This window comes from Mixophyes fleayi, chromosome 11, assembly GCF_038048845.1.
Source record: "Mixophyes fleayi isolate aMixFle1 chromosome 11, aMixFle1.hap1, whole genome shotgun sequence".
In the NCBI taxonomy this organism is placed as follows: Eukaryota; Metazoa; Chordata; class Amphibia; order Anura; family Limnodynastidae; genus Mixophyes; species Mixophyes fleayi.
In genome coordinates, this window is record NC_134412.1 from 9,846,591 (window position 1) to 9,874,222 (window position 27,632).

The 27,632-nt window shown below is 40.9% G+C and overlaps 1 protein-coding gene across 1 annotated transcript; it reads left to right on the forward strand.

The window, feature by feature from the left end:
- Positions 1-1,110: 1,110 nt before the first annotated feature.
- On the forward strand, positions 1,111-27,034 carry LOC142107687 (uncharacterized). Its single transcript, XM_075191259.1, has 6 exons — positions 1,111-1,319; positions 7,765-8,007; positions 18,284-18,400; positions 19,881-20,027; positions 24,206-24,346; positions 24,991-27,034. The coding sequence occupies exons 2-6, from the start codon at positions 7,935-7,937 to the stop codon at positions 25,182-25,184; spliced, it is 672 nt and encodes a 223-aa protein (XP_075047360.1). The 5' UTR covers positions 1,111-1,319; positions 7,765-7,934; the 3' UTR covers positions 25,185-27,034.
- Positions 27,035-27,632: the final 598 nt, after the last annotated feature.

The following is a 27,632-nucleotide window of genomic DNA, read 5'->3' on the forward strand; positions in this document are numbered from 1 at the left end:
TGCTACCCCTGTTTCTGTGTGAGCAATGGCACTGGAGACTGGAGAGTGACAAGAACACTACTACCCCTGTTTCTGTATGAGCAATGGCACTGGAGACTGGAGAGTGACAAGAACACTACTACCCCTGTTTCTGTGTGCGCGGTGGCGCTGGATCTCCTGGGGAGGGAGGTATTTATGGGATCAAGATCCGATGATGGAACGATGACGTTTTGCCTCGATTCAGATCCGATGAAGCGGGAAAGTACTGAGCCGGCTCGGTACTCCGATTCGAGATGTTTGGGGGGGTTTGGTTTTCGAAAAAAACGAGTCTGATCATCTCTATTTGCTAATAATATCACTTACAGTTGACCGTGCAATATCCAGCCGGGATAATTTCACAAACCGTATTATAGTAAATGTGACAGCCTATCACAGTACCACGCTTGAAGTCACTGAGCTCTTCAGAATGACCCATTTTCTATCACAAATGTTTCAATATGGAGATTGCATGGCTAGGTGCTTGAATTTATACACCTCTGGCAACGGGTCTGATTGAAAAACCTCAATGTAACAATTAATAGGTGCGGCCCAAAACTTTTTTCCATACAGTGTGTGCACAGTATATAGTATATTTATCTATCTATCTATCTATCTATCTATCTATCTATCTATCTATCTATCTATCTATCTATCCATCTATCTGTCTATCTATCTATCTATCTATCTACCTACCTATCTATCTATCTGTATATATATATAATATATACATATATATATATATATATATATATATATATATATATATATATATCTGTGGAATTAGTGGTGCTATATAAACCGCTGATGATGATGATGCTGTTGATAGAAAAGATCCTCATCTTTTTAGTAGTAAAGCATTTTTGACAGTTCTACTCAAATGTGCTTTACACCTGAGCTTATAATTATTATTGTTTGCAATTTTGTTTGTTTCGCCTGTTGATGCTGCAGTTGTTTTTCTTTCCTCTTGCTCTTCCATTTACACGCTTGCACAGTCCAGTCTGCTTTAACACATTCCTTCTGGATATTTTACCCAGTCGCATGAAATACAACCCCAGGTTTATTTTAGCAAATGTCAAGCTCCATGGGAATACATTCAGAGTCACGGGAAGAGTCAACCCACACTGTTGTTATATTACTGCCCGTTACACGGCCTGAAGCCTGGCCCTAAACTAAAATCAGTTTATTGTTCCAAACTAAGGACAAGATGTAGCATTGAGTGGGTTTTACTTCACAATACTTCTGTGCGCTCCTACTCCTACCGTTATGGAATATATATTTACCATCCTCTGTTGTTCCTCTTGGTGAGTATTATACAAGAAGTGTTCATGTGTTTCCATATAAAACTATAGTCATATCATAAACATTGTGGTGACTTGTTGACCGTGAGTTGAAACGGAAATATATTTGTAACTAAATTGCAATTACTATGTTATTGTTCTTTTTTTTGTAATTAACTAGAAATGTGCTTAACGTGTCTTTGTCCTCATGTTTAAGTGGAAGCAGGGAGGGTTTAGACTCTAAGACAGTGGTTCCCAAACTTTTTCAGTTTGCGGCACCCTTAGAGTCTTCATAATTCTCTCAAGGCACCCCTCCAAAATAATTACCAAGCAGTCCCGTTTTATAAGTAGTTGGGTCAAAATAATGTAATAAGTATTTAGGTCAGGACAGAAATATTTAGTAAGTTGGTTGCAAACATAATACACATAAATCCAAGGGAAAAGAATATTTTTATATATTTTTTTCAATTATATTTCTGTAAAAGAATAATTTAAAGCTAACACTAAGAGAAATAAGATCAAACAAAATAAAACAACAACAGCTACAAAAACTACTGCCAATGCCACACTGTGCCCCTTCATCCACACACTCTGTGCCCCTTCATCCACACACTCTGTGCCCCCTTCATCCACACACTCTGTGCCCCCTTCAGCCACACACTCTGTGCCCCCTTCATCCACACACTCTGTGCCCCCTTCATCCACACACTCTGTGCAACCTTCATCCACACACTCTGTGCCCTCCTTCATCCACACACTCTGTGCCCTCCTTCATCCACACACTCTGTGCCCCCTTCATCCACACACCCTGTGCCCCCTTCATCCACACACTCTGTGCAACCTTCATCCACACACTCTGTGCCCTCCTTCATCCACACACTCTGTGCCCTCCTTCATCCACACACTCTGTGCAACCTTCATCCACACACTCTGTGCCCTCCTTCATCCACACACTGTCTGCCCTCCTTCATCCACACACTCTGTGCCCTCCTTCATCCACACACTCTATGCCCCCTTCATCCACACACTCTGTGCCCTCCTTCATCTCCACACACTCTGTGCCCTCCTTCATCCACACAGTTTGCCCTCCTTCATGCACACTCTGTGCCCTCCTTCATCCACACACTCTGTGCCCCCTTCACCAACACACTGTCTGCCCTCCTTCATCCACACACTGTCTGCCCTCCTTCATCCACACACTCTGCGCCCTCCTTCATCCACACACTCTGTGCCCTCCTTCATGCACACTCTGTGCCCTCCTTCATCCACACACTCTGTGACCTCCTTCATCCACACACTCTGTGCCCCCTTCATCCACACACTCTGTGCCCTCCTTCATCCACACACTGTCTGCCCTTCTTCATCCACACTCTGTGCCCTCCTTCATCCACACACTGTCTGCCCTCCTTCATTCACACACTCTGTGCCCTCCTTCATCCACACACTGTCTGCCCTCCTTCATCCACACTCTGTGCCCTCCTTCATCCACACACTCTATGCCCCCTTCATCCACACACTCTGTGCCCTCCTTTATCCACACACTGTCTGCCCTCCTTCATCCACACACTCTGTCCCTCTTCATCCTCACTCTGCCCCTCTTCAACTTCACTCTGTCCCTCTTCATCCTCACTCTGTCCCTCTTCAACCTCACTCTGCCCCTCTTCATCCTCACTCTGGCCCTCTTCATCCTCATTCTGCCCCTCTTCATCCTCACTCTGGCCCTCTTCATCCTCACTTTACTCCTCTTCATCCTCACCCTGCCCCTCTTCATCCTTACTCTGCCCCTCTTCATCAGCACTCTGTCCCTCTTCATCCTCACTTTCGCTTCTCTTCATCCTCACACTGCTCCCTCCTTCATTATTTTGCCTCTCCATTGCTGTTTCCTATCACTATTTCCCCTCCCCTTTCTTTACTTACCATACTTGGCCTTCTTTCTTCTATTTCTTCTGTCTTCTCTTCTGTCTTCGTACCAATCCGGCGGCGCCTAGGACCCAGCATCCTCCTCTCTCCCGCCACTTCTCACTGAAGATGTCGGACGTGATGATGTCACGCCTGTCATTCAGTGAGAAGTGAGGAGGGAGGAGGAAGCTGGGTCCCAGCTGCTGCCGGATTGGTAAGTTTCTTTTTCTTTCTTTTCTTCCTGGCCACGGCACCCCTGTGACAGGGCAGCGACACCCCTGGGAGCCGTGGTGCACACTTTGGGAACCGCTGCTCTAAGGGGTAAATGTATCAACCTGACAGTTTTCCGGCGGGTTTGAAAAGTGGAGATGTTGCCTATAGCAACCAATCAGATTCTAGCAATCATTTTATAGAATGTACTAAATAAATGATAGCTTGAATTTGATTGGTTTTAAACTAGTTGGATGCATGACGTTTGTTTCCTATAGAGGCATGTTTCACACATGGTGGTAGATTCATCAAACCTTCTTAAAAGGAAAATTGGAGGTGTTGCCAATAGCAACCAATCAGCTAACGTTTATCAACTACATTCTAGAAAATGATAGCTAGAATCTGATTGTTTGCTATAGGCATTAGACCGAATTTTCCTTTTTAGAAGGATTTGATAAATCTACCCCATAGAGATATAAGTTTAGTAAGGGACCTTGGCATTTTTAGGGGCACTCAAGTCATATAAACTTACTAATTATTATCGTTAACATTCTAAGTGCAAAATTAATGAAAATGAAAAGGTTTTCAAACTGACTGTGCTGTTCTGTTGTGTTGGATTTGGCCAAACATGTTTCGCAATGCATACCCACCCTCTGGTGGAGGGTTTATCCTCCACATATATATATTTTAATTGTACCAAACGCACAAAGTACTCACTCCCCTGGTTAGGTCCAGCCTTGCAAGTCCTTCATGCACGTTTGCTCTTTTATGGTTGTTCCGTTGAATTGGTCACCTATGGGTCTGTCTACTGCCCATGCCCAAAAATGCACTTACTACAGTACACCACACCTGTCGAATCACAATTAAAAAAATCTTTAATTGGGTTTTTTTGTTTTTTTATATCTATTCTGAAATTAGAAGTTTTCACCATAAATTGACAGGTTTTATATTTCCCACATTCATGTAAGCCTCTTACTTTTGGTTGTTCCTTCGATTTCTTTACACAGTTGTCTGGAATAGAGAGTGCACTCTGTGAGCATGTGAGCAAGCATGGTTGAATTGTTAGAAAGCACATGTTAGAAAGAGAGAAAGTCTCTATAATAGCACATTGGGCACAGTTTGATTATAACACTACAATAAAGTTGCAAATGATTCTGATAAAAGTAAGTTAGAAGAATAATAACAGATGTATATGAATATGAGTCAGGTTCTCTATGGATCTCTGAAATTCTTTGCTGAGACAAACGTTTGAAGAACACAGAGGGAGACAGTTGCCAGCTGATATAGAATTAAAAGACAGTTGTCAGCGCTTATCCTTTACACTGCATATCTGTGTGTCTAGCAAAATGAAAACATGAGGTTCATATTTTGATCAAAACATTTAAGCCTGCATCCCAGCGTGCTAAAACTTATGATTCCACCAGAATAGCAATGAAGGGGTTCTAGACTTAAACATTGAGGTAGATTCAAATTTAGGACATGGATTTCTGTTAGGAAGAGCTAAGGGTTAAGAATATAACTATAACATTAAAGTTTCGGCTAGCAGTCTTTTATCACAATATTTGGTTTATTTTAAGCAAGGAGGTCTTAGGATCATCTTGGCAAGCAGCTCACTTGCCTTCAATAGGAAACATGGGTCCTGAAACCAATTTTCTCCATTTTCCTCCATTCTAGGAAGTCTAATGCAGATAGATGGCCGGGTTATAAATTGAAAAAATAGTCTATTGCCTTTATTTCTTAAAATGTAACGAAACATAAAGGATATATTTTTTTAAGCTGAATCTCGGTGTGGACTCTGCGTGTAAGCAGCTATTCTCCTTCTGTAAAACTGACAATATAAGCAGCGATATTACTGGAAATATCGGTCAATATGATAGATTAAAACAACAACAACAACATGATGCTTGAAAATTATCCATTTTTAATCAGATTATTAGTGGGTAACAGTTAGTACACCAGCTTCAGCCATTAACAAGGGAAAAAAAGTGAAAAACATTTATTTTCATACATTGGTAAATAGCAATAGCGTTACTGAGCACTCCCCATACACTGTTATGGGGACTGCTCAGTAAAACGGAGGCAGATGCAAATCGGCAGATATCTACGATATAGATATCTGCTGCGATGCAGTGATCAAAAATAAGAATTTTGTGGTTAATCCCTGAAAACTTCAGTTTTCTGGGATTTATCTGATAATTTATGTTTGATAAATAGGACCCCCTGTCTCTCTCTCTCTCTCTCTCTCTCCCTGTCTCTCTCTGTCGCTCTCTCTCTCTCTCTCTCCCTGTCTCTCTCTGTCTCTCTCTCTCTCTCTCTCTCTCCCTGTCTCTCTCTGTCTCTCTCTCTCTCTCTCTCTCTCTGTCGCTGTCTCTCTCTCTCCGTCTCTCTCTCTCTCTCCTTGTCTCTCTCTCTCGCTGCCTCTCTCTCCCTGTCTCTCTTGTTATGTGCGTATTGTCGCTAACCAATAACGATTGTCGAACCTCGATTTGTGTTTCCAACGCACAAAGATTTATTCGCAAATAGTAGAATAATATGCTCAAGCGAAGTGATAATAAATACAGCCGTTACTTATCGCAGGCGCTCTGGATCCAGTGTGCAGTCATTCAATCCTGAAGTCTGGGGACAAGATGTCTGAACACTAGATGTGAAGCTGCTGCTTATATACACACAAAAATACAGTAATACAATGAAGATGGTATAGCTTGCATCTATTGGTCCAGGTCTCAGGAAGGTCCAAGGGGTAGTCAATCATTGGCTAGTTCATCCTAAGGAATCCAAAGGAGGGGGTCACCTCTCCAGGGGGTATGCTCTGCTCTTCCCGCCAGGATTCCTTAGTCTTAAGTAGCTCATAACTCCCTATCATTCATAACTTGCGTATGCACTCTGCGATTCCCTCGCAGAGAGAAGCAAACAGTAGGATATGTAAAAAGGTTTATTATGATACCACTCATGATATGATTCCTTCAACCCGTTCCGTGTATTTCACTAATATGCATGTAACTCTGATATAACATATAAATACTACTATATTTCGACATAACTGACTATGTGTTGCAACTACCATTAATGTGTACTATTTTATAAGTATGCGTGTTTGTGCGAATGTATGGTAAAAGACCAATTACTGTTGCTGCCACGTGTAGTAGATGCGTACGCCCTTTCACGCCGTAGCGTGCCCTTGTACGTCGGTGCGTACCGTACGCATCTTTTCAGACAAAGACAACCAAGTTTGCTCGACTTTAATTGAAATGACTTTATCCAATTTGCTGACTTCGACACTCTCTCTCACTGTCTCACTCTCTCTTATCCCTGTCTCTCACTATCTCTCTCTCCCTGTCTGTCTCTCTGTCTCTCTCTGTGTCTCTCTCTGTCTCTCTCCCTGTCTCTCTCTCTCCGTCTCCCTCTCTCTCTGTCTCTCCCTCTCTCTCTATCTCTGTCTCTCTCTTTGTCTCTCTCCCTGTCTCTCTCTCTCTCTCCCTCTCTCTCTCTGTCTCACTCTCTCTCTCCCCGTCTCTCACTCTCTCTCCCCGTCTTTCCCTCTCTCTCTGTCTCTCTCTCTCTCTCCCTCTCTCTCTCCCTCTCTCTCTCACTGTCTCTCTCTCCCCGTCTCTCACTCTCTCTCTCTCTTACTGTCTTTCTCTCTCTCCTCGTCTCTCCCTCTCCCTCTGTCTCTCGCTCTCTCCCTCTCTCTGTCTCTGTCTCTCTCTCTCCCTGTCTCCCCCTCTCTCTCCCCCCATCTCTCCCTCTCTCTCTCTGTCCATCTCTCTCTCTCTCTCTCTCTTCGTCTCTCCCTCCCTCTCCATCCCTCTCTCTGTCTCTCTACTTGTCTCTCTCTCCCTGTCTCTCTCTGTCTCCCTCTCATTCTCTCTCTCTCCCCGTCTCTCCCCCTCTCTCTCTGTCTCTCTCTCACTCCGTCTCCCTCTCTCTCTCTGTCTCTCTCTCTCCCTGTCTCACTCTCTCGCTCCCCGTCTCCCACTCTCTCTCTGTCTCTCTCCCTGTCTCTCTCTCCGTCTCCCTCCCTCTCTCTCTTTCTCCCCGTCTCCCTCCCTATCTCTCCGTCTTCCCCTCTCTTTCTCTCTCTCTCTCCGTCTCCCTCCCTCTCTCTCTCTCTGTCTCCCTCTCCCTCTCCGTCTTCCTCTCTCTCTGTGTCCCTCTCTCCCTCTCTCTCTCTTTCTCTCTATCTCTCCGTCTCCCTCCCTCTCTCTTCGTCTTCATCTCTCTCTCTGTCTCCCTCTCACTCTCCCTCTCTTTCTGTGTCCCTCTCTCTCTCTCTCTTTCTCCGTCTCCCTCCCTCTCTCTCCGTCTTCCTCTCTCTCCGTCTCCCTGTCTCACTATCTCTCTCTCTCTCTCTCTATTAAAGACGGTCCTCTGGGAAAGTAGAAAGTCTTGGCTCTTAAAGATCTTTGCATACTTAATGCTCCAACTGTTCCTGGTAGCGTCTCAGGACCCTCCCTCCTCACAAAACCTCACTGCACCCAGAGACACCCAGAGCTCCTTACTTCATCACACTGTCACCACCGTCCTGGATAAATGCAGAACCACAGCCTCATCATGGGATCCCTGATCATTGTTACTTGCATCCTTTTAACTCTTGCGTCTATGGGTGAGTAGATGTCTCTGGGTTTCAGGTAACTAATGGTGATTTATTTTTAAGGCTGCGTCTTTTTATATGTATATATATATATATATGTAAGAAAATGGTCCACCCACTGCTGTATTGTGTTTAGGAGAGCAGTGAATTCTTACCTTTACTTTGCTATTTAATGATGTATAATCTATCCTCCTATACTATGTTGTACATATGTTACAAAGCAGATTTCCTAGTGACTGTTCTGCATTTCAAAATATCAGCATTTAATCACCTGTATACATTGTATATCATTCCTTGTTTGTTTGCAATTTGCTGTGTGATTAGAACATTTCTGCTAGTCTGCTGTTTGCTCTCTGCAGATGTGCGGCCCCTGCATAGGAGGCAGGCTGTCTGCAGTGTTCTGCAATCGCAGACTGCACCAAACACAGCAGGGACGGGGTGAGACAAACTTAGCATCTATTATGTGGAAATACATGTTTTACAAGAAGGGCGATTTATTCACAGCTATGCTGGCTGTAGTATTAGTAGAATTAAATAAATTATATACGCATGATTGTGCTTGCTTATAATTATAATTATATTGCTTGTAATACATGATCTCTCTTTCTCTCTCTCTCTCTCTATCTCTCTCTCTCTCCGTCTCTCTCTCTCTCTCTCTGTCATAGTTATCTATCTATCTATCTATCTATCTATCTATCTATCTATCTATCTATCTATCTATCTATCTATCTATCTATCTATCTACCTGACATCAGTCTTTGATAAAATCTGTTTAATATAGACCACTAGTATATAAAACCTATACTCAACATATAATTCAATATTTATCATACATGCATATATATATACAATATAATTTTGAATTATTATCTGTTATGTGGAATGTGTCTGGCTGTCTGTGAATATATATATATATATATATATATAATGTATTTTTTTAGTTCCATAACAAGCTGCTTTAAATGACCATAGCCACACCCATTTTATGATGAATGAGACATACTCTCCTAGTGGCCAAAATCAGCATTGCAGATGCAAGTCAGCCATGACATAATGGGGGTGTTATGTAATTACGAGATACAGTATAGTATAATAAACTGCTATGTCAGAATAATTGCACTGTTAGAGAAATGTGCAGCTTGTGATCGTTAGGCCAGAAGTTTTGCTCCATATTCTCTTATAAAACATATGGTATATGTTTGCAAAAAGCACAAGTCATCTTGTTGTGGCCTGATCATTCTTCACCCTTGTATACTTAGGGCACAAGCCTTACCCATTTTGGCCCAGTATTAATCTCTTATAGGTTTTGATATGTACTTATAAAAAGAGATTTTTTTTTATTATTATGTAATATTATTATTTCATGCTTTCTTTTTGGAGCATTTTCAAATGAATTTCCCTTTTTTATTATAAAATATTTAGGAAAATTATTTTCCCTTCTTTATTATAATTATTTAGGCATTTTTTAAATATATCAATTTTTTCAATGTTGTTATAAAAAGAGCATATAAATGCAGGGATATTAGTTTTTTTATTTAATTCTATTGAATGTTTTAGGTAGCTCTCACTCCTCCAAGTGCACCCTGAAACATATTTACCTGAACAGATTTCTCTTAAACCAAAATAAACAAAACTTCCTGACCCTATTCCTACAGTCCCAGGTTGTCAACGGGAGGGCACATCCAGATTTGTGGCAGCCCTCAGGGGGGTGTGGCCACCATATTGCGCCATCATAAATTTACGGCATCCTGTGTTCAACCTACTCTAACAAGTACACTTACAATTTAAAATACATTTAACTTTACATTTGCAAATTTGACTGCAGTTCATCTTTAAGGGTTACAGAAAAATACATTTTGGTGTTTATCGCGGTAGTAATAGAGTTACAGTAAAATGGAGAGAACCAGGAAAAGAAAGGATCTAAAGCCAAGTGCATGATAATGTATGTCATTGTCCCCATTACCAGGCTGCCCATGATGTGTGTGGTCCTAGAACGGTTAATGCCACTCAGACAACTTATAATCAATATATTTTCCTCCAGGGCAGTAAATCACTAAATATATCCTCTAAACCAATACACCGTACTTATCACTCACTGCCATCGAAACATTACTAGACACTCGTATACATTTCTAGTATTGGGAAGGACCTCTCTTTGCCCCCAGAGCAGCCTGAATTCTCTGTGGCATGGATTCTAGAAGTTGCTCGAAATAGATTCTGGTCCATGTTGACGTGATAGCATCACTTGGTTGCTGCATATTAGTCAGCTGCACATTCATGCTGCCAATCTCTCGTTTCACCACATCCCAAAGGGGCTATATTGGATTGAGGTCTGGTGACTGTGGAGGCCATTGGAGTCCACTAAACTCATTTTCTAGTTCGTGGAACCAACTTGCGATGATTTGTGATTTGTGGCATGGTGCACTAGTCTGCTGGAAGTAGATCATTAGAAGATAGGTAGACTGTGGCAGTTTAATGAAAAGTACATGGTCAACAACAATACTCAGATAGGCTCTGGGATATAAACAATGCTCAGTTGGTATTAAGGGGACTAATGTGTGCCAATAAAGCATTGCTTACCATTACACCACCAATGCCAGCATGCATCATTGCCACAAGACAGGGTGGTCCCATGGATTGATGCTGTTTACTCCAAACTCTGACCCGACCATCTGTATGTCACAGCAGAACCAGGATTCTGGTGTGGTCTTCTGTTTCCGTAGCCCATCCACTTCGAGGTTCGACATACTGTGCATTCAGAAAAGCTCTCCTGCATACCACTGTTGTAACTCATGGTTATTTGAGCAATTGTCGCCTTCCTGTCAGCTTGAATCAGTATGGCCCTTCTCCTCTGATCTTTCATTAACATGTTTTTTGCTTTCACATTATTCTCTGTAAACTCTAGAGACAGTTGTGCATGAAAATCCCAGGAGATCATCAGTTTCTCAAACCACCATGTCTGGCACCAACAATCATTCCACGGTCAAAGTCACTTAGATCACAACTCTTCCCCATTCTGGTGGTTGGTCTCAGCAACAACTGAACATCTTACTCATGTCTGCATTATTTTATGCATTGACTTGCTGTGACACGATTGGCTGATCAGATATTTGCATTTACCAGGGGGTGTATCTAATAAAGTGGCCACTGGATATATACAACTAAGGAAACGTAGATCACACCCAATTCCCAAACTGATGCTGACTTGCTTACATAATCCGCATGTAACACTGAAATAAAATTGGATTTAAGTAGAAACTAGGAAACATATTTAAAGGCCTACTATAAGTTTGGAGTGAGAAATCTAAAATTTTTAATTGTCCCATCCAAAATAAAACAAGATTTTATAAATTTCTCTGCCCCCGCTGGATGAGCAGATGTGGTATGGTTTCATATTTACAACTCTCTGGTCTGACTCTTAGAAACCCCTTTGAAACACTATGATACAGACAGACAGGTGCACACTCTTAATAGGACATATTTTGCATGTTTCAGTTTCACTTTCGTGGGAAAGTTCATTTCTAGATGCACTTTGTTGTAATAAGAAGCCTCTAATAAACAAAATTGACACCTAGTAGAGTCCTTTGAGTAAATTTAACAAGCTGCGGGTTTGAAAAGTGATGATGTTGCCTATAGCAACCAATCAGATTCTAGTTATCATTTATTCAGTACATTCTATGATATGGTAGCTAGAATCTGATTGGCTGTTATAGGCAACATCTCCACTTTTCAAATCTGCCGGAAAATCGCAGTTTGATAAATATACCCCCAAGTGTTCTCTCGCTCTCAGGACCAAGGTAGGCCCTAAATGAAGCTAACCTGGGCAATATTTTGGAGGAAGATGTAAACATTTAAATGAATAAGGATAGTGATAGTAGGTTGGACATTTCTCTATTTCCACCATACCCATTTTATGATGAATCCTTAGAACCAGACGTATGAAGATTTTCATTGCTCAGTTCCAAGGACCTTGAAATGCACTTTGTGGATACATAGACACGCAGACATGAAAAAGAATTGCAGGCTGCATGCTTTGTGGTTTTGTGGAACTCTGGAATTTAAAATGTAATTGTTATTGCCCCTTTACTTATCCTACTAGATATTCTATTGTCACTGGAACACAATGGATTAACCAAGTTCTGAAACTGATTGAATAATAAGTATTCTCATGGTCATACTTGGATATCGTCCACTTATTCTCAACTCTTCTGAGACGACATCGGTTTTCATTTTGTACAGTTTGGTTTTTGAGCCAGGGATAAACAAATGACTGTTGTTCCAGTGGTTTCACTCCACAGCTGTAGAGCAACATAAATAAATACATAATTGAATTGATGTAAATTGATGTATTTCCCTACTTGTCCTTATTAAACTGTAAAGTTCACATCTCTGTTCCTCACAGTTCACTTTTACCTACTAGTCATCTTGTGCATGTTCCTAACCACTGACCACCGGTGTCAACCAATGAGGGTGTGTAGGTGTGCGGTAATAATTTCCAGTTGTACCTGTAGGTATTTAAAATGCTTGAAACCTACTAAATATCAATAAAATATAAGTTAGAAAAACCACTCCAAATACATTCCCGACAACGTTGTAATATACATCCACATGTACACATTTTGGGCCTGATGCAGAGTTTACCCGCAATTGTGCGGAAAATCACAGGTGCAAATTACAATCACTTACAAAAGCCACAATTCTGGGCTTATGTAAAGCTGCAGCTATCAATAGGTATGTGCAGTTCGGTACTATTACTATACGCCCCTGGTTTATGACCATTTGCTTTGTTTGCAAAATACGAATTAGCCATTAGGCACCAATAAATCTTCAAAAACCTCCTGATACAGGATAAACAACTCCCATCTTGCATAAATGAAAAGATAAAAAAACTAATTTGCTTAGACATGCATCCAAAGCATAATATATGCCCGTGCAATGATGAAAGCCAATCACAAGCCGTTTGCTACCACTGGTGACCATCAACATCCACTATTTGCACCTGTCCTTGTCCACCCGCAAATAATACAGCTTGGGTTGGTGTATATACAACTGTGTTCCGGTCTGCATGCCCTTACTTTACTCAGCCTATGTTAGAAGTTAGAACACCCTTTACCTCCCCCATCCCGCCTCTCCGTGCTTGGGGAGACGCAAATGCCAGATACAATGCGCAAATTGGGGCGGTACGTACTCTATATCAGTCTCTTTGTGCACAGTCTCATGCAGGGGTGGGCAAACCTGTCCTCAAGGGCCATATCCAGTTCATGTTTTTAGGATTTCTTTAATCATGTACAGCTGAGTTAATCTATTTGGCTGGGTCAGTAATTATCCCACCTGTTTCTACAGACAGAAATCCTAAAAACATAAACTGGATATGGCCCTTGAGGACAGGTTTGCCCACCCCTGGTCTCATGTGTCTCACCTTTCCAGAGAAGCCCAATTTCTGCCACAAGAAATATTTATTTCCACAAACAGGTCTGGGAGTCCTCAGTCTGGAGCAGAGGTCTCCAAGTTCAGTCCTCAAGGGCTACCAACAGTCCATGTTTTCAGGATTTCTGTCTGTAGACACAGGTGGGATAATTACTGACCCAGCCAAATAGATTAACTCACCTGTGCATGAGTAAATAAATCCTGAAAACATGACCTGTTGGTAGCCCTTGAGGACTGAACTTGAGCATCTCTCATCTAGAGCATGATGGACAACTGGTGGTCGTAGGGAAGCATGTGGCCCTCTGAGCCTTCACCTGTGGCCCTCAGTTCCTTCATGCTATTTTGTGAGATTTGTTTGTTATAGCTTGTTACTCTTGTTTAAAATATCTACTCATATGTTATGACAGAGAGGCTACTCTTTCTTTGATTAAATGTATGTTTTAACTTTTATTTAAAAATAAAAAGGGTAACGTGTGGCTGTCAGGGATAAGCCCCTCTAGATACTCCATGATTAGATATTTTATCATATATTCCAGCCGTCATACAATATATCCCCTCTATTTTGTCAGGAAACCGCTCCTGAACCCTTTTATCAGTCACAAACCACCCTCTGCGCACTTGTGATTTGGAAGCTCACTGTAAGGGAACACACAGGATTCCACCCAAATCTCACACTCACCTCTTCCTCTAAGGCTACAGATTTCGTTGGTCCCTTTCCAACACAGATGCAGGCTGCACACCTCTCAGCAACTGCCACCAGCTACGAATAGGGCCCATAGCAAGCCTATGACTTAATCACCCAATTGCGCACACTCTGTGCTCTGGTAGCTAAACAGTTAACCCTTCACACACTGGTTTCTAAAGAGTTAATCCAGCCAAACAATCTATCTCTTCTAAACAAGCAATGAATTCATTTTAGAACAATAAGGACAGAACTATTAAATTGTTAGATTTAATATACAAAAGTACAATGCTTACAGAGAATACAAAAACAGTTAAATATATTTGAAATACAAGTAAAACATTTCAAACAGCTATAAAAACAACTGGGATGAAAGTACAGAGCATAACTTACTTACTTATCATAATCTGTGTGCCTGGGGATAGGCAGAAAAGATGCACAGTCCTTCAATTAGATTGATCCCCAAGAAACTGACAACTTGCCCCTTCCCAATAAAATGGGACGTTCTTCACAGGGGCGTGTTAATGCTAATAGGGGGCAAGGATGTCCCCTGGGTGTCACTATAGTTTTTTTCACAGAATTCCCAAAGTTTTGACCTTTGGGTAACTCTTCACAGATATATCCCAGAGACATAAATCCCCCTTAATTAAACTGGTTATAATCTCCCACAGATTTAAATACCAAACATAATGGAATTATGACAATGTGGCATACCTTTTCCAAAGATATGAGATTATAGCTGTTCCCAGATACTGCCAGTACCTGTCATTCACAACCCTGGTGTGATTTCTGCTCCTCGGTATGGAGTGGCACCCAGATTTCCCAAAATATGAATTATGAAGACATTTTCCTTAGAAGCCCATTTTTCTATATATCTGTATAGGCATTCAAATGTGGCCTTTGTCTCAAAGATTCTCACCTAGGCATATGGCTCTCTAATTTACATCTAGTGGTTATTTGTTTACACAATCTATTGAAAGGAAGTCAATTAGGAAGTGGAATACATGATCAAAAACAATAGATGTCTGTGATCTGCATATTTTAAGCAGGTGTCCTCACAAAAAAGGTTTGCTCAACCTTATTACCTCCTAATGGACTAATTGACCAAATGTTTTAAAACATTTGATCAAACATTTATCTGAATTGAAAATCAGGTTCACTTTTATGTATTAATGCAATATTTTATTTGGGCCCTGACATTTAATATTCTATTATATCATATCAGATTTATGCTCTCATCCTAACAGTGGCCCTTCTGAAAGTTAGAGGGCCACCCATGCAGCCCTTGAAATGTTTTAGGTTGTCCGTCACAGCTGTAGTCCAGTGTTTCCCAAACCCAGTCCTAACAATGCAGGTTTTCCAGGTCACAAGTTAAATAATTATACCACTCACATGATTGCCTTTCCCATTAGAGCTTGCAGTCTAAATTCCTTAGCATACGGACACACTAGGGGCTATTTGATCACAGCCAATTAACCTACTAGTATGTTTTTGGAGTGTGGGAGGAAACCGGAGCAAACCCAAATTTTTTTTAATGTCAGGATTTAAAAGCTAAACATGGTTAATCACAACTATCCAGTCATTTATTTAGTGTCAAATACAATAAATTACCAGATGACTAATTAATCTATGCTGGTTAAAAAGAATGAAAAACTGTAAATGTGCACATCAGAGTGACATGGAACTTTCTCAGCGCAAGCATAAAGGACCTGATTCATTAAGGCACACATACTGAGCGCAACCTTCGTTAGGTTTTAAACGCATGTATTTTGGCTTTGTTCTCTACCTGTAGCTGGAGCAAGAGATATGGCAGAAAAACAAGTAACATTGAGAGACTCATAGGTAAGAGGGCCCGACTCGCAAGCTTACAATCTAAAAGACAAATGGGAGTTTGACACGTGAGGTTAAATGCTACGTGTTGCATATTGATCCAGCCAGATTGCAAAGATAAAAAGTGCTTAGTGGGCTAATGCTAGTCAGGGGATCGTTAACTTGTGTAAACTGTGTAAGGTGTGGTAATCCGGGTTCGAAGACTAGAGGAAAGCCTTGTTTGAGCAAGGGAGGGAATTCCGCAAAGTGGGTGCAGCCCGAAAAAAGTTCTGCAACCGGTCATGGGAGCAAGTAAGGATTGTGGATGACAGCTGATCTTGTGCAGAACAGAGGAGTCGAGTTGGGAGATATTTTCAGACAAATGAAGAAATATATGTTGGTGCAGTTTTTTTTGTTGGCTTTGTATTTTAGTAGAAGTATTTTATATTGGATTTGGCAAAAAACAGGCATCCAATGTAGAGACTGACAGAGCGGAGCAGCAGTGGAAGAACGATCTGCCAAGAAAACCAATCTAGCCGCTGCATGTAAAATAGATTGTAGAGGTGGGAGTTTGATTCGGGGAAGGCCTGTAAATATGTTATTTCAATAGTCAATGTGGGATATGATGAGCGCATGAATTAAAGTTTTTGTAGTGTCTTGTGGGAGATCTGTGCATATTCTGGAAATGTTTTTTAGATGTAAGTAACAAGATTTAGATAGAGATTGGATGTGGGGAACAAAGGATAGTACTGATTCGAGAATCACACCTAGGCAGAGGGATTTATTATCATGTTGTCAACAGAAATAGAAATGTCAGGTAGGTAACTTCTGTTGGCTGGTGGGAAAATTATTAGCTCTGTTTTTTTTAAAGATAGAGGTGGTTAGAGGACATCCAAGATGAAATGCCAGTAATGAGGGCAAACACAGACAGTGAGAGATCCAGAGAGGATAGATACATTTGGTGATGATACTGAAATTCAAGGTTTTCTAAGAGAAGTAATATAGTTAGAGAAGAGAAGAGGAACTAGTTCTGAGCCTTGTGGTACTCCAAATGATAAACAAAGCGGAGAGGAGGTGGACCCAGAGAAGCTAACACTGAAAGAGTGATTAGATAGGTAGGATGAGAACCAGCATAGGACAGTGCCTTCAATACCTAGGGATTGTTGAGTTTGTATGAGTAGAGAGTGGTCAACAGTATCAAATGCAGCAGAGAGATCCAGGAGAATTAGAAGAGAGTAATGGCGTTTAGATTTAGCAGTGAACAAATAATTGACAACCTTGGTCAGCGCTGTCTCTGTGGAGTGTTGGGAACGAAAGCCAGACTGAAGGGAATCCAATAGGTCATTCAGAGAAGGAAACAGAATAACAATAAGAATAATCACTACATGCTTGATTTATGATGGAAAGATACCAGTAGAGAGAGGTTACAGATGTTAGTCGAGGTTGGGATGGGCACAGGAGACAGCGATCTATTATCGGGGATAAATTCTCCTTTTCATGTTTTTTATTTTATTTGTTTATTCAGTTTTCCAAGCAGAATCTTTTACATGGAAGGAATACAGACACTATGGGCCTGATTCATCAAATCACATATTCTGAGCGCAGCCCACATTCAGTATTATACGCAGGTATTTAGGCTTTGCGTACACTCAAATTCATCAAGGCAGGAACCTCAAGATACGTGTGCTGTTGAAATCAGAGGCAGGTCTGCTGTGCTCTACAACACAAGACGCTGCAGGAAACGTCCGGTACCTATGTGGGTTATAAATTCGCAAAAAGACGCACAGGAAAATAAAAAAAAATATTGAATTAATGACACAAGTTAATAATAAGGCTAAAAAATAGTTTATAAAAACATATTTTTTCCATGAAATACATTTATTAGGATATTATTAATGTCCACTAAGCATAAAATACATTTTCACAGTTGTTTGTAATTGCAAACACATGTTATAGCATGCATATGAGACTGTCATCACTAGTATTTTAGTCTTAGATTAGTCTTGTAACTGGTGCAAGAGATACGACAGAAAAACAAGTAACTTTGAGACACTCAGTGCTGGATTAAGACGTGGCTGTGTGCGCTTGAGTTTGGCTCGCCCTTACTGTACGCTGACTACGGCAAAATTGCCTCTTCCCCCCGGTTTACTCCAAGCGTAGGCTGTGGTAAGTGTCCTTTGCATATGAACACACAGCAGACAGGGCTGCATTAACGGACATATCTCCCACTTCTGGGCATACGCACAAAATCAGCGTTCCTTGATGAAACAGGCCCTATGACTATGCTATCTGGGAAACGTTAGTCTTGATTTTAATGCAATTGAATTACATGTACAAAGTGTCTAAAATGTTTTTTACTTTGCTTTTTAGGCCATTCTCTTTCATGCGTGGTCTGCAAATCTAATGAACAATTCTCTTGCACTGGAGAAGAAAAGTCGTGTCCTAAAGACTATGTCTGTGCATCTACCAGCACCTACTCAATAATAGGTATTGAAGGAAATCTCTATATGCTTACATTGCTGCAGCCCTCTGCCGCTGTCAAACATCCTGGGCAACGCTGAGATACATGAGACAGGGTGCTCTTTTGAGCAAGAAAAATTATAATATTGCAGATTGTATTAAACAGAGGCATAAAACATAATGCTCTGTTTCTTTCTACAATGAATGTTTCACTAGATAGCTTAATTTGAACTGAACAAACCTTTTGCAGCAGTGCAGTAAGACATGGCTCTGGTTACCTAAGCAACAATAATTGCAGAGAGTACATAAGAAAATCAAGTTTGTGTTATCTAATTAGAATTTGGAAGTTGCACCTAACAAACTGATGACATAATATAGATTAAAACGTTAAAGGTAATTTCCAGATGGCTCAATAGATAGTACCTAACAATGGCCAGGGAAGGCTGTTTTAAGATAATATTGCGTTCAAGACATGGATTATGTTAATGGACAAGCATACCTGTTTGCAAAAAATGTGATTTTGTTCTATTGCGTAGGATAATCGAGTTTGGAAGCTTGAAAAATTACGCCCTTTGGAAAGTGGACACCAGTGTGATGCAATAGAAGCTCTTTGTAATGATACTGGTGGTATTATCTGAAGCCCAATAGCCGAGTAGATATCCAGCGACATTTGCCGGGTCAGTACACAAGCAGGGTAGTCACGAATGCAAGGAATCACAGCAAGTGGCAGGAGCTGAGCAGGCAGACTACTCAAGCACATGGATGATCCAGGAAGTGCCTTTTATAGGCCCAAACAGAAAACAGGATCCAAGATGGTTTCTCCTTGATGCCATTCTGGCCATCTTGTATAAGGACAAATCTGAGGTCAAGTTTACGAATGCAGCGAACTCTAATGGTTGGAGGTGCAAATATCAAAGTAATTGCTTACACTCTTTTACTGTCTCCACTATTTAGGCTCCATTAGTATGAAGTTTGATAGTAGGCTCCCTGTACTGATGGGCCTAAGGAAAATGGCCCTTTTTCCAATTTATTTAAAAGGACCCAGCATCCAAACTGGTAGCAGAGATCCATTGATGGAAACATTGTCATTATATCATCTCCCATCTGCTACTTCTCCATTGCTATGGCTTTTAGGAGACATCATCAACTTTGGTCCAGTGTATCTAGTATTTGCTTTCCAAGTCAATGGCAATGGTAAAATGAGACTGAATGACTTGTTTTGGCTTTGGGTCTATCATGTGTCATGTGCCACCTTCTTCCGAGATGTGTCTCTCTCTTTCCTATTAAAATCTTCCTAGGCCTCATATTATAAAATATAGGTAAAATGTAAGGGTTAAAGTTCATGATGGGTTGGTGAATAAATAATTTAGAAAGGGACTCATTTTTTTTATGGTGAGCTCTGTTTACTAAAAAAATACTTAGAATGTTGCCATATTTCTGGGAATGCATTTTCCCTGACTAATGTACTAATGTTATATGCCTTTACCACCCATCTTTTTTTTTCCAGAGGGGATGCCAGAAAAAACTTTTACCAGGTCATGCGAAAGACGTAACACTTGTGGAGTTGTTGGGAGTATCGGCTTCCAGAAAGGCAAAATAAAAACAGCTACATCCTGTTGTTACACAGAATCCTGCCTTCCCTCCTCCCCTGCATGTAAGTTCTGGAGCAAGACGGTATAGGTCCTTGTACATACAGGAACACGTTCATTGTATATTATTATTGTCATAGATATGTAAGGCGCCACAGTGCTTTACAGCACCGTACAGTAGGGAAAACAGTACATATATAAGACAGGGACATACAAGACAGACAAAATAAATGCAGACATGAAAACAAAGGGTATGGAGGACCCTGCTCATTAGAGAGCTTACATTCTAAAGGGAAGAGGGCACAGCTGAAACAAGAGGAGCGAGTGTTGCTCAGAGTGAAGGTTGAGACAGTTGTGAGGGCGTATTAGTGTGAATAGTGTTATTGAGGGTAAGGTTACCTCTAAAAAAGAGATTTTTCAAAGAACATCTAAAGATGTGAAGGCTGTGGGAAAGCATGATTGAGTGTGGTAGGGAATTCCATAAGTGGGGAGCAGCACGGGAGAAGTCTTGTAGGCGGGAGTGAGAGGTGGTTATCAGAGACGAGACAAGGCGCAGGTCAGAGGTAGATCTAAGTGGGCAGGAGGGAGAGTATTTTGATATGAGATTTGAGATGTATGCAGGGGTAGTATTGTTGAGGGCTTAGTAGGTAAGGGTGAGTAATATGAATTTGATTCTGGAGGACACAGGGAGCCAGTGTAGGGATTTGCAAAGTGGTGCAGCAGATGTGGAGCGGTGAGAGAGGAAGATCAATCTTGCAGCAGCATTTAGGATGGATTGAAGTGTAGATATATGGGTGTCACGAATGCCAGATAGCAGGAGATTGCAATAGTCAAGACAAGAGATGATGAGAAAATGCATGAGTCTTGGTAGCATGTTACATATTACTCAAAGAAGGGGTTGGCCACTCGGTCCAAATGTTGCCCGCTCTTTCCTGCTAAAATGTTGTAATAAATAAGGTATGTGATATATATATATATAGTATTAGGGTTGGGAAGTTTAACTTTTCTGATTAGTTAATTGCTTAGTCCAGCACCACATTGGTCTTTTATTTGAGAATGGCCTAATCTGCTTTTTGTCTAATTGAATGAACTTTGCCAAATAATGCTGTATTGCCCCCCCCCCCCTCCATTCAAGTACTCTTCTATGTGGATAAGGAATAATTATGTCACATGACATGCAAATGATCGTGCCCAGAGCCATCAAAAATAGCCATTACAACCTAATAAACAAGATTCCTACACCCCTCTATCTGGTTACTTACAAAATAGTCCTCTCCAGTGGCTGGTATGCAATCCACAGTCCACTCTACTGTATAGTATAAAAAGGTCCTTTTTTATGGCAATTATACAATACACAGTCCATTTTGGTCAAAGCAGATCTCAATCTGGAGGCTAATATATAAAACAGACATGAGGCTGGTGGTTAGGGCATATACCAGACCTCCAAACTTGTGACAAGTATATGTCAGATTTCTAATTTGGTGCCTAAAGTATAGCAGTCCTCCGATACTGTGGCTAGTGTATAGCAGATGCAGTCTGGTGACTAGTTTATAGTGAAGTTCCAAACTGGTGGCTTATGTATAAAACCAGAACCGCCACCAAGTGGCTAGTGTATAAAATATATCTTCAATGTTGTGGCTATTTTATAGCAGGTTACCAATCTGATGGTTAGTCTATAGTGAACATCCAATCTGATTACTAACATATAAAACAGACCCCCAAACAGGTGGCTTGTGTATAGCACATACCTCCATTCTGGTAGCTAGATTATAACAGACCTCCAACCTCAGTGGCGCACGGAGGATTTGTCAGGGGGGGTTTCCTCCACCCCCGAAAAAAACCCAAAAACCTAGAGACCTGCCGCGCATGCGCCCACGCATGCGCCCACGCATGCGCCCACGCATGTTCCGTTTTGGCTGCACTGTAGTATACAGCAGCCGCGGCGCTATCAAAGAAGCGTCAGCGGCGGTGCTGTATACAATACAGTGCCGATATGCAGGGCACTTTTTCAGTGGAGGGGGGGTTTTCTGGAGACCCAGTAACCCCCCCTGCGTGCGCCACTGAACCTGGTGGCTAATGTGCTATATAGCAGACCTCCAGTCTCAGGTGGCACGTGTACAGTAGACCTGGGGTACTGGTGCTAATTTATTCATGGTATCAGACAGGAAACTGTATATTTAGATGTAAATGACAGCTCTGGCCTCTCCTCCCCAATTAGAAAACAGCAGAGCAGAGGCTCAGGTACTGTAAATCTTAAAAAACCCAGCTATTTATCCCTCTTCGCATGCCTCATGTTTTAAGGGAGGTTATAATATAATAATAAATAATATTAATAGTAACCCAGTGAGAACCCTCTTCCCCCAATTCATCTCCTTGGCCCCTGTTCTGTTCTCTCTGCGCCCCTTGATTACATCACTAGGCTAAGAGAACTCACTTTTCCTGTTTCAAGATTGTTTGTTATAGCTATACATGAGGTTACAAGTGAAACTATAAAAATCTTAAAAGATATAATATGAATTCAAAGCCTCATCGGACTAGTATTCAATGCAGAGTGTTTGGTATAAGTTTAGTGACCACTAAACAATACAGAGAGTATCCTTGTGATCTACATACAATACAAAGAGTGAGATGACCTCTCAATAGTTAGTGATGACCATTCAATACAGGGGCGCACGCAGGATTTTTAGGGGGGTTCCCCCCCCCCACCGAAAACCCCCCCAAAAAAACGAGAGAACTCGCATGCGCAGCAGCTCCATTTCGGCAACACTGTACTATACACCTGCCGCGGCGCTGTCAAAGAAGCGTCCGCGGACGCTTCTTTGACAGCGCCGCGGCTGCTGTATTGTACAGTGCCGCTATGTGGGGCACTTCGTTTCCAGAAGGGAGGGGTTTCAGGAGACCCAGAAACACCCCCTGCGTGCGCCCCTGCAATATATAGAGCATTCTAGTGGCCGCCATACAATACAGCAAGCATCCTAGTGACCAACATACAATACAGAGAGTATCCTTGTGACCTACATACAATACAAAAGCATTCTAGTAATGGCCATACAATATATAGAGCATTCTAGTGACTGTCATGCAATACAGACAGAATTCTAATGGCCGTCATACAATATACAATAAATTTGTGTCTCCCAAACTCTCTTATCACACAAAAAAAACCTTACCCCTGTCACCACATGTGCATTTTATGTTTCTATTTTCATAGGCGACTGAGCAATTTTTTGTTAAAGTGGTTATTTATTTGAATTGGACATTTTTTTGCGGGTTTTATGCCAAAAATAGAATTCTTATGCAACATTAGCCAATGTAATTGAAGTATTACATTAAAGAATGATCGCCCTGATGTCTCCTTACGCTCATTATGTAGTAAACATGTGGCTCCTATAAGCATTAAAAATGGAAAAGTTGTCATCCAGAAAGGTGGTGGAGGGGGGTCCGAAAGTGATAGTAGGTAGGACTCTGAAATGACTCCTACTAACTGATAAAATGGTGCAATCAGTGTGCAGGATGGTAACTTGTCCTTTGGTGTTAAATCCATTACTTGCCTAAGCTTTTTGTGGGTAATCTGGATCTTAAAATAAGATAAAATATCCTTTAGCTACAGTTCCATCAGCAAATGGCACAAGGCACTAGTTACTAGGAGAGTTGTATATAGCACCCTGTTTCCCAGTCTGCATCTCAGCAGCACCTCAGTTCAGAAAAGCAAAGAGGTAGACGGACACAAGCATGTTTGTATCATCTGGGGGTAAATGTATGAACATGCGGGTTCTTCAACACCCGCGTGTTCGGCGATTAAATTTGAAGCGGCGCTGCATTGTAAAGGGAAGTTTCCCTTTACAATGCTTGAAATTTAATCACCGAACACACTGAACACGCGGGTGTTGAAGAACCCGCATGTTCATACATTTACCCCCTGGAGTCTAAAGTCTACATTCCAAAGCCAAATTCTTTAGCAAGAATTTTTTTTTGTGAGGAGCTATAAATGTGTCACCATTATCACTTATAAAATAAGACCCAGACAATAATATAATAAGACTTTGCATGATCTAATCCTTTGTGGGCCCCATACCTTGAGTGTAGTATTTATGGCCGATTTGTGGACATAGTGTTGGCCATTTAAGACACCAAAGCCCAACTATTGGGTCCATGTGTCATATAAGATACATGAGCCTGTGTAGGATTTTATTTTACTATGATGAGATGCCTGATTGACATAGTACATGTCTGTCATCGCCAGTACCTCCAGATGAAGTCCAGAGGAATGGTCTGACTTGTCGAAGCTGCGTCTCTCTCGATTCTACTTGGTGCCACACTCCTGAAACTATTGATTGCATTGGACAAGAAAACAAGTGTATTTTCCAGAGTTTTGAACATTCAGGTATATTAATTTTATGATCAATGTCTTATGTTCATTAATATTATTTTTTCTCTTTGCTATTTACAAATGTACTGTAATATTAGCAGCAAAATGCGTGTCCCGCAGTTGGAATGTTGGGGACAGGGAGGTATTTAATGGGCAGTCTAGTGCTTTACAGCGCTAGGCAGCCCTCTGGGGGAGTGGCCACACAATCCTCGCGATGTGGTTATGTCCCCTTAGTGCCATGATCAAGCCCCCTGTCCCGCTGCCGGGGAACAGACATGTTGGGAGGTATGCCCTGGTCCATACTTCTTCTTCAAGGCCATGCTCCTATTCCCCAAGCTGTAAAGAGGTTTCTGACCTCTGGAATGTAAATCCTAGAGCAGGCTTAGCCAAATCTCAGCATACCTTGCCAGCCATCGGCTATCTATCTTCTGGCAAAGCATGTTTATGGGGCTTGTAGTTCACAACACTTGTGAGCCACAGGTTGGCCAGGCCAATCCTAGAGCGCTATGTGAAGTCTACATCCGCCAACTCCTCCTTCATCTGTATTTTAATGACACAGTGTTTACAGTGTCATGACATGACAGATAAACTGTTAATATACATCTGAAACAAAATAAATCAAGAACAGCAGAACTGTTTTATTTCCTTCTTTCTTGCAGGACCCAAATATGAGAAGAGAGCTGTCCGTGGTTGCGGAACTAAAGCAATCTGTGACCTTGGAAGCCAAAGCCACAATTTTGGAAGAAGTAGTTTGAGAACCGAGATTACCTGTTCAAATGACGGCTTCAACCTGAACTCCAATTTACTTCTTCTGGCCATTACTTTTGTTTCTGCATTCAGATTAATGCTCTAGTCCACATTGGTCATCGATAGCATACAGTTGCTTAACAGTGTTCAACTTCCCGCGTGTAAACGTTGGGAGTGCAATTTTTATTAGTGGTTTGTTTGTTTTTGTTTTTTTAATGTCACGCACTTAAGTGCATGCATTCAACATTAATATGCTGTGCATGGGACATGCTTTCATCACAGGTTACTGTACGTAAAAATACTAAGACTAAACTCTAAATGGCATATGGAAAAAACGAAGGTGGTCCGAATACCAATCCACATATGACCCTCAATGCCTGCATTTGGACTCCCAGCCTCTTGAAATATTCACGCGTTAATAAAGTTATTGAAACAATAAATACGTTACGTACAACAAACCAATTAATACTACGCACAATGAATAAGAATATTTAGTGATCACATTAAAAAAAACTATACATTCAAGTACAGAGGTTGTGCTAAGTTTCTTTTGAAACTGCTTGTGCCTTCACGTAATTAGCAAACGTATTACAGAATTTTAATACTAACTGGGGTCGATATGAGCTGCCATGAATTTCTATCATGTGTTCGGGTGATGTTTTACAACTATAAGGTCCGTTTCATCTTATTTATCTGAGGGAAGTGAGACAACGAGCAAAAGAGAATCAGTGACGTTGTAAATGACTGTAAATAACGTTGGTGTCGTTTCAGTAATTGTTTTGATGCACAAAGATAACTTTTCCTCAAATGTTGCCTAAGGCATTAAATGGTTTTGTTTGTTTTGGAGAAACCGTTCTAGGTTGGCTCTGGCTACATCTACAGAATGGAAGGGTGTAAAGTGCAATATCTATGTTTAATGTACCAATAATACTAGTCCATTGTATGAACGTTGGATGATTAAAAGTTCACAAATAATTATTTTGTTTCATCGGTGTTAGCGAATCCCTATTTATTAATTAGAAGATACTATGAGAAGTGATTAAATACATACTGAAAGGAATACAATACATGTCCCTCTTCTGTGCCTCTTCACCCTCCAACAGAAGCTGACACAAGGACTTTAATAAACCATGACGATATGGGATCATTGGTGACCACAGACTCCTATTATACTGGCTATCTGATACAATTACTATTCTGCATTATTTCAATCTGTGATTGACTCACAAGGAATATCCATATATGGCTTGATCATGCTGTCATGCTCTTTTTGTTCACAGTTCATTGTTTTCCTGTTGAAGTTTGAATCCAGGGCGCACATTCCCTAAATAAAAGCAAATACATTTTGAAATAAAGTCACTATATGAAACTGATATATATCACAGACTGCGTTATATATTAATAAACATATAGTAAATGAAGGTTTATGATTTTTTTTTTCGGCTGGTCTGCAGCAGGTTGTTATGTTAGTAGAGAGGAGTTTCTCTAACTGAATAGATAGATACTGACTGACAGCTTGGCAGACTTACAGAATGCACTGAGGTGATTGGTGGCTTCATACACAGGGGCGGGGCTACTGGTATCACAGTAACTCAAATGCCTGTAGAATGTGTTTTGAATTCAATCAGATCCTAAAGATATGAGCTTCAGCTGTCTGTAATGCACTGGGAGGGATATACTTTTTAACAGAGCTGCACTGGGTCAGGGTAACACTGAACAGTGTATTTTAGTTTCATAGTTCACATCTGGACATGTTAGTTTTAGGGCTTAGTGGTCATTCAAAGCAGGGTTAATATAAGAGGGGCGTGTCTCAAGTGTAGCTATCTGTCTACATTTGCAAAGATAGTGATTGGCTGTGGGGATTGTTTACCTCGGAGATGAAGTTCAATTCAGGAAAACAACATCATGTTTCCTTCTTATGCCAAATACTGTGATAATAAAATAAATAAAAAAGTATACAGATATATTGTCATAATTTATGTTAATCTACATGCGGACATCATTCCAAATTGTATTTCCAAGTGACAAACTGAGAGTGTTTTGGAAAATTTGGCATATACCTGGGAGAACTGGGATATACTGTACAGTATGTTAGCCTTTATGCAATAGCTGAGAGGTTAAAAAACAAGGACAAATATAGTCACACCCCCGGCTTATAAATTGGAATGGCTCTCTATCCCCACCTGCTGGCTACAAGTGGCACAGCGGAAGGCTCCCTTCAACTTACGGAATTTGTAAACTTGTGATCTAATAATTATAGTTTCAGTACCAAATTATCTGCCTAGAATTAGAGTATGAGATACTTCCATGGGTTATTACTAGGATGCAGGGGGTACCTTTTAGTAATCTGTAACAGAGCCTGTCATATAATATTACCTTTTTTTCTGACACAATATTCAGCATTGTACAATATTCAATAACATGTCAAGTTATCTTATAATCCGCAAATGCAATAAGTATATTCACTAAAACATTTGTGCATGATATCAGTGATGTCATTTGTGGCGATCTCAGTCTACTGAATTTGGCAGTATCAATTGAAAAAACCCAAAAC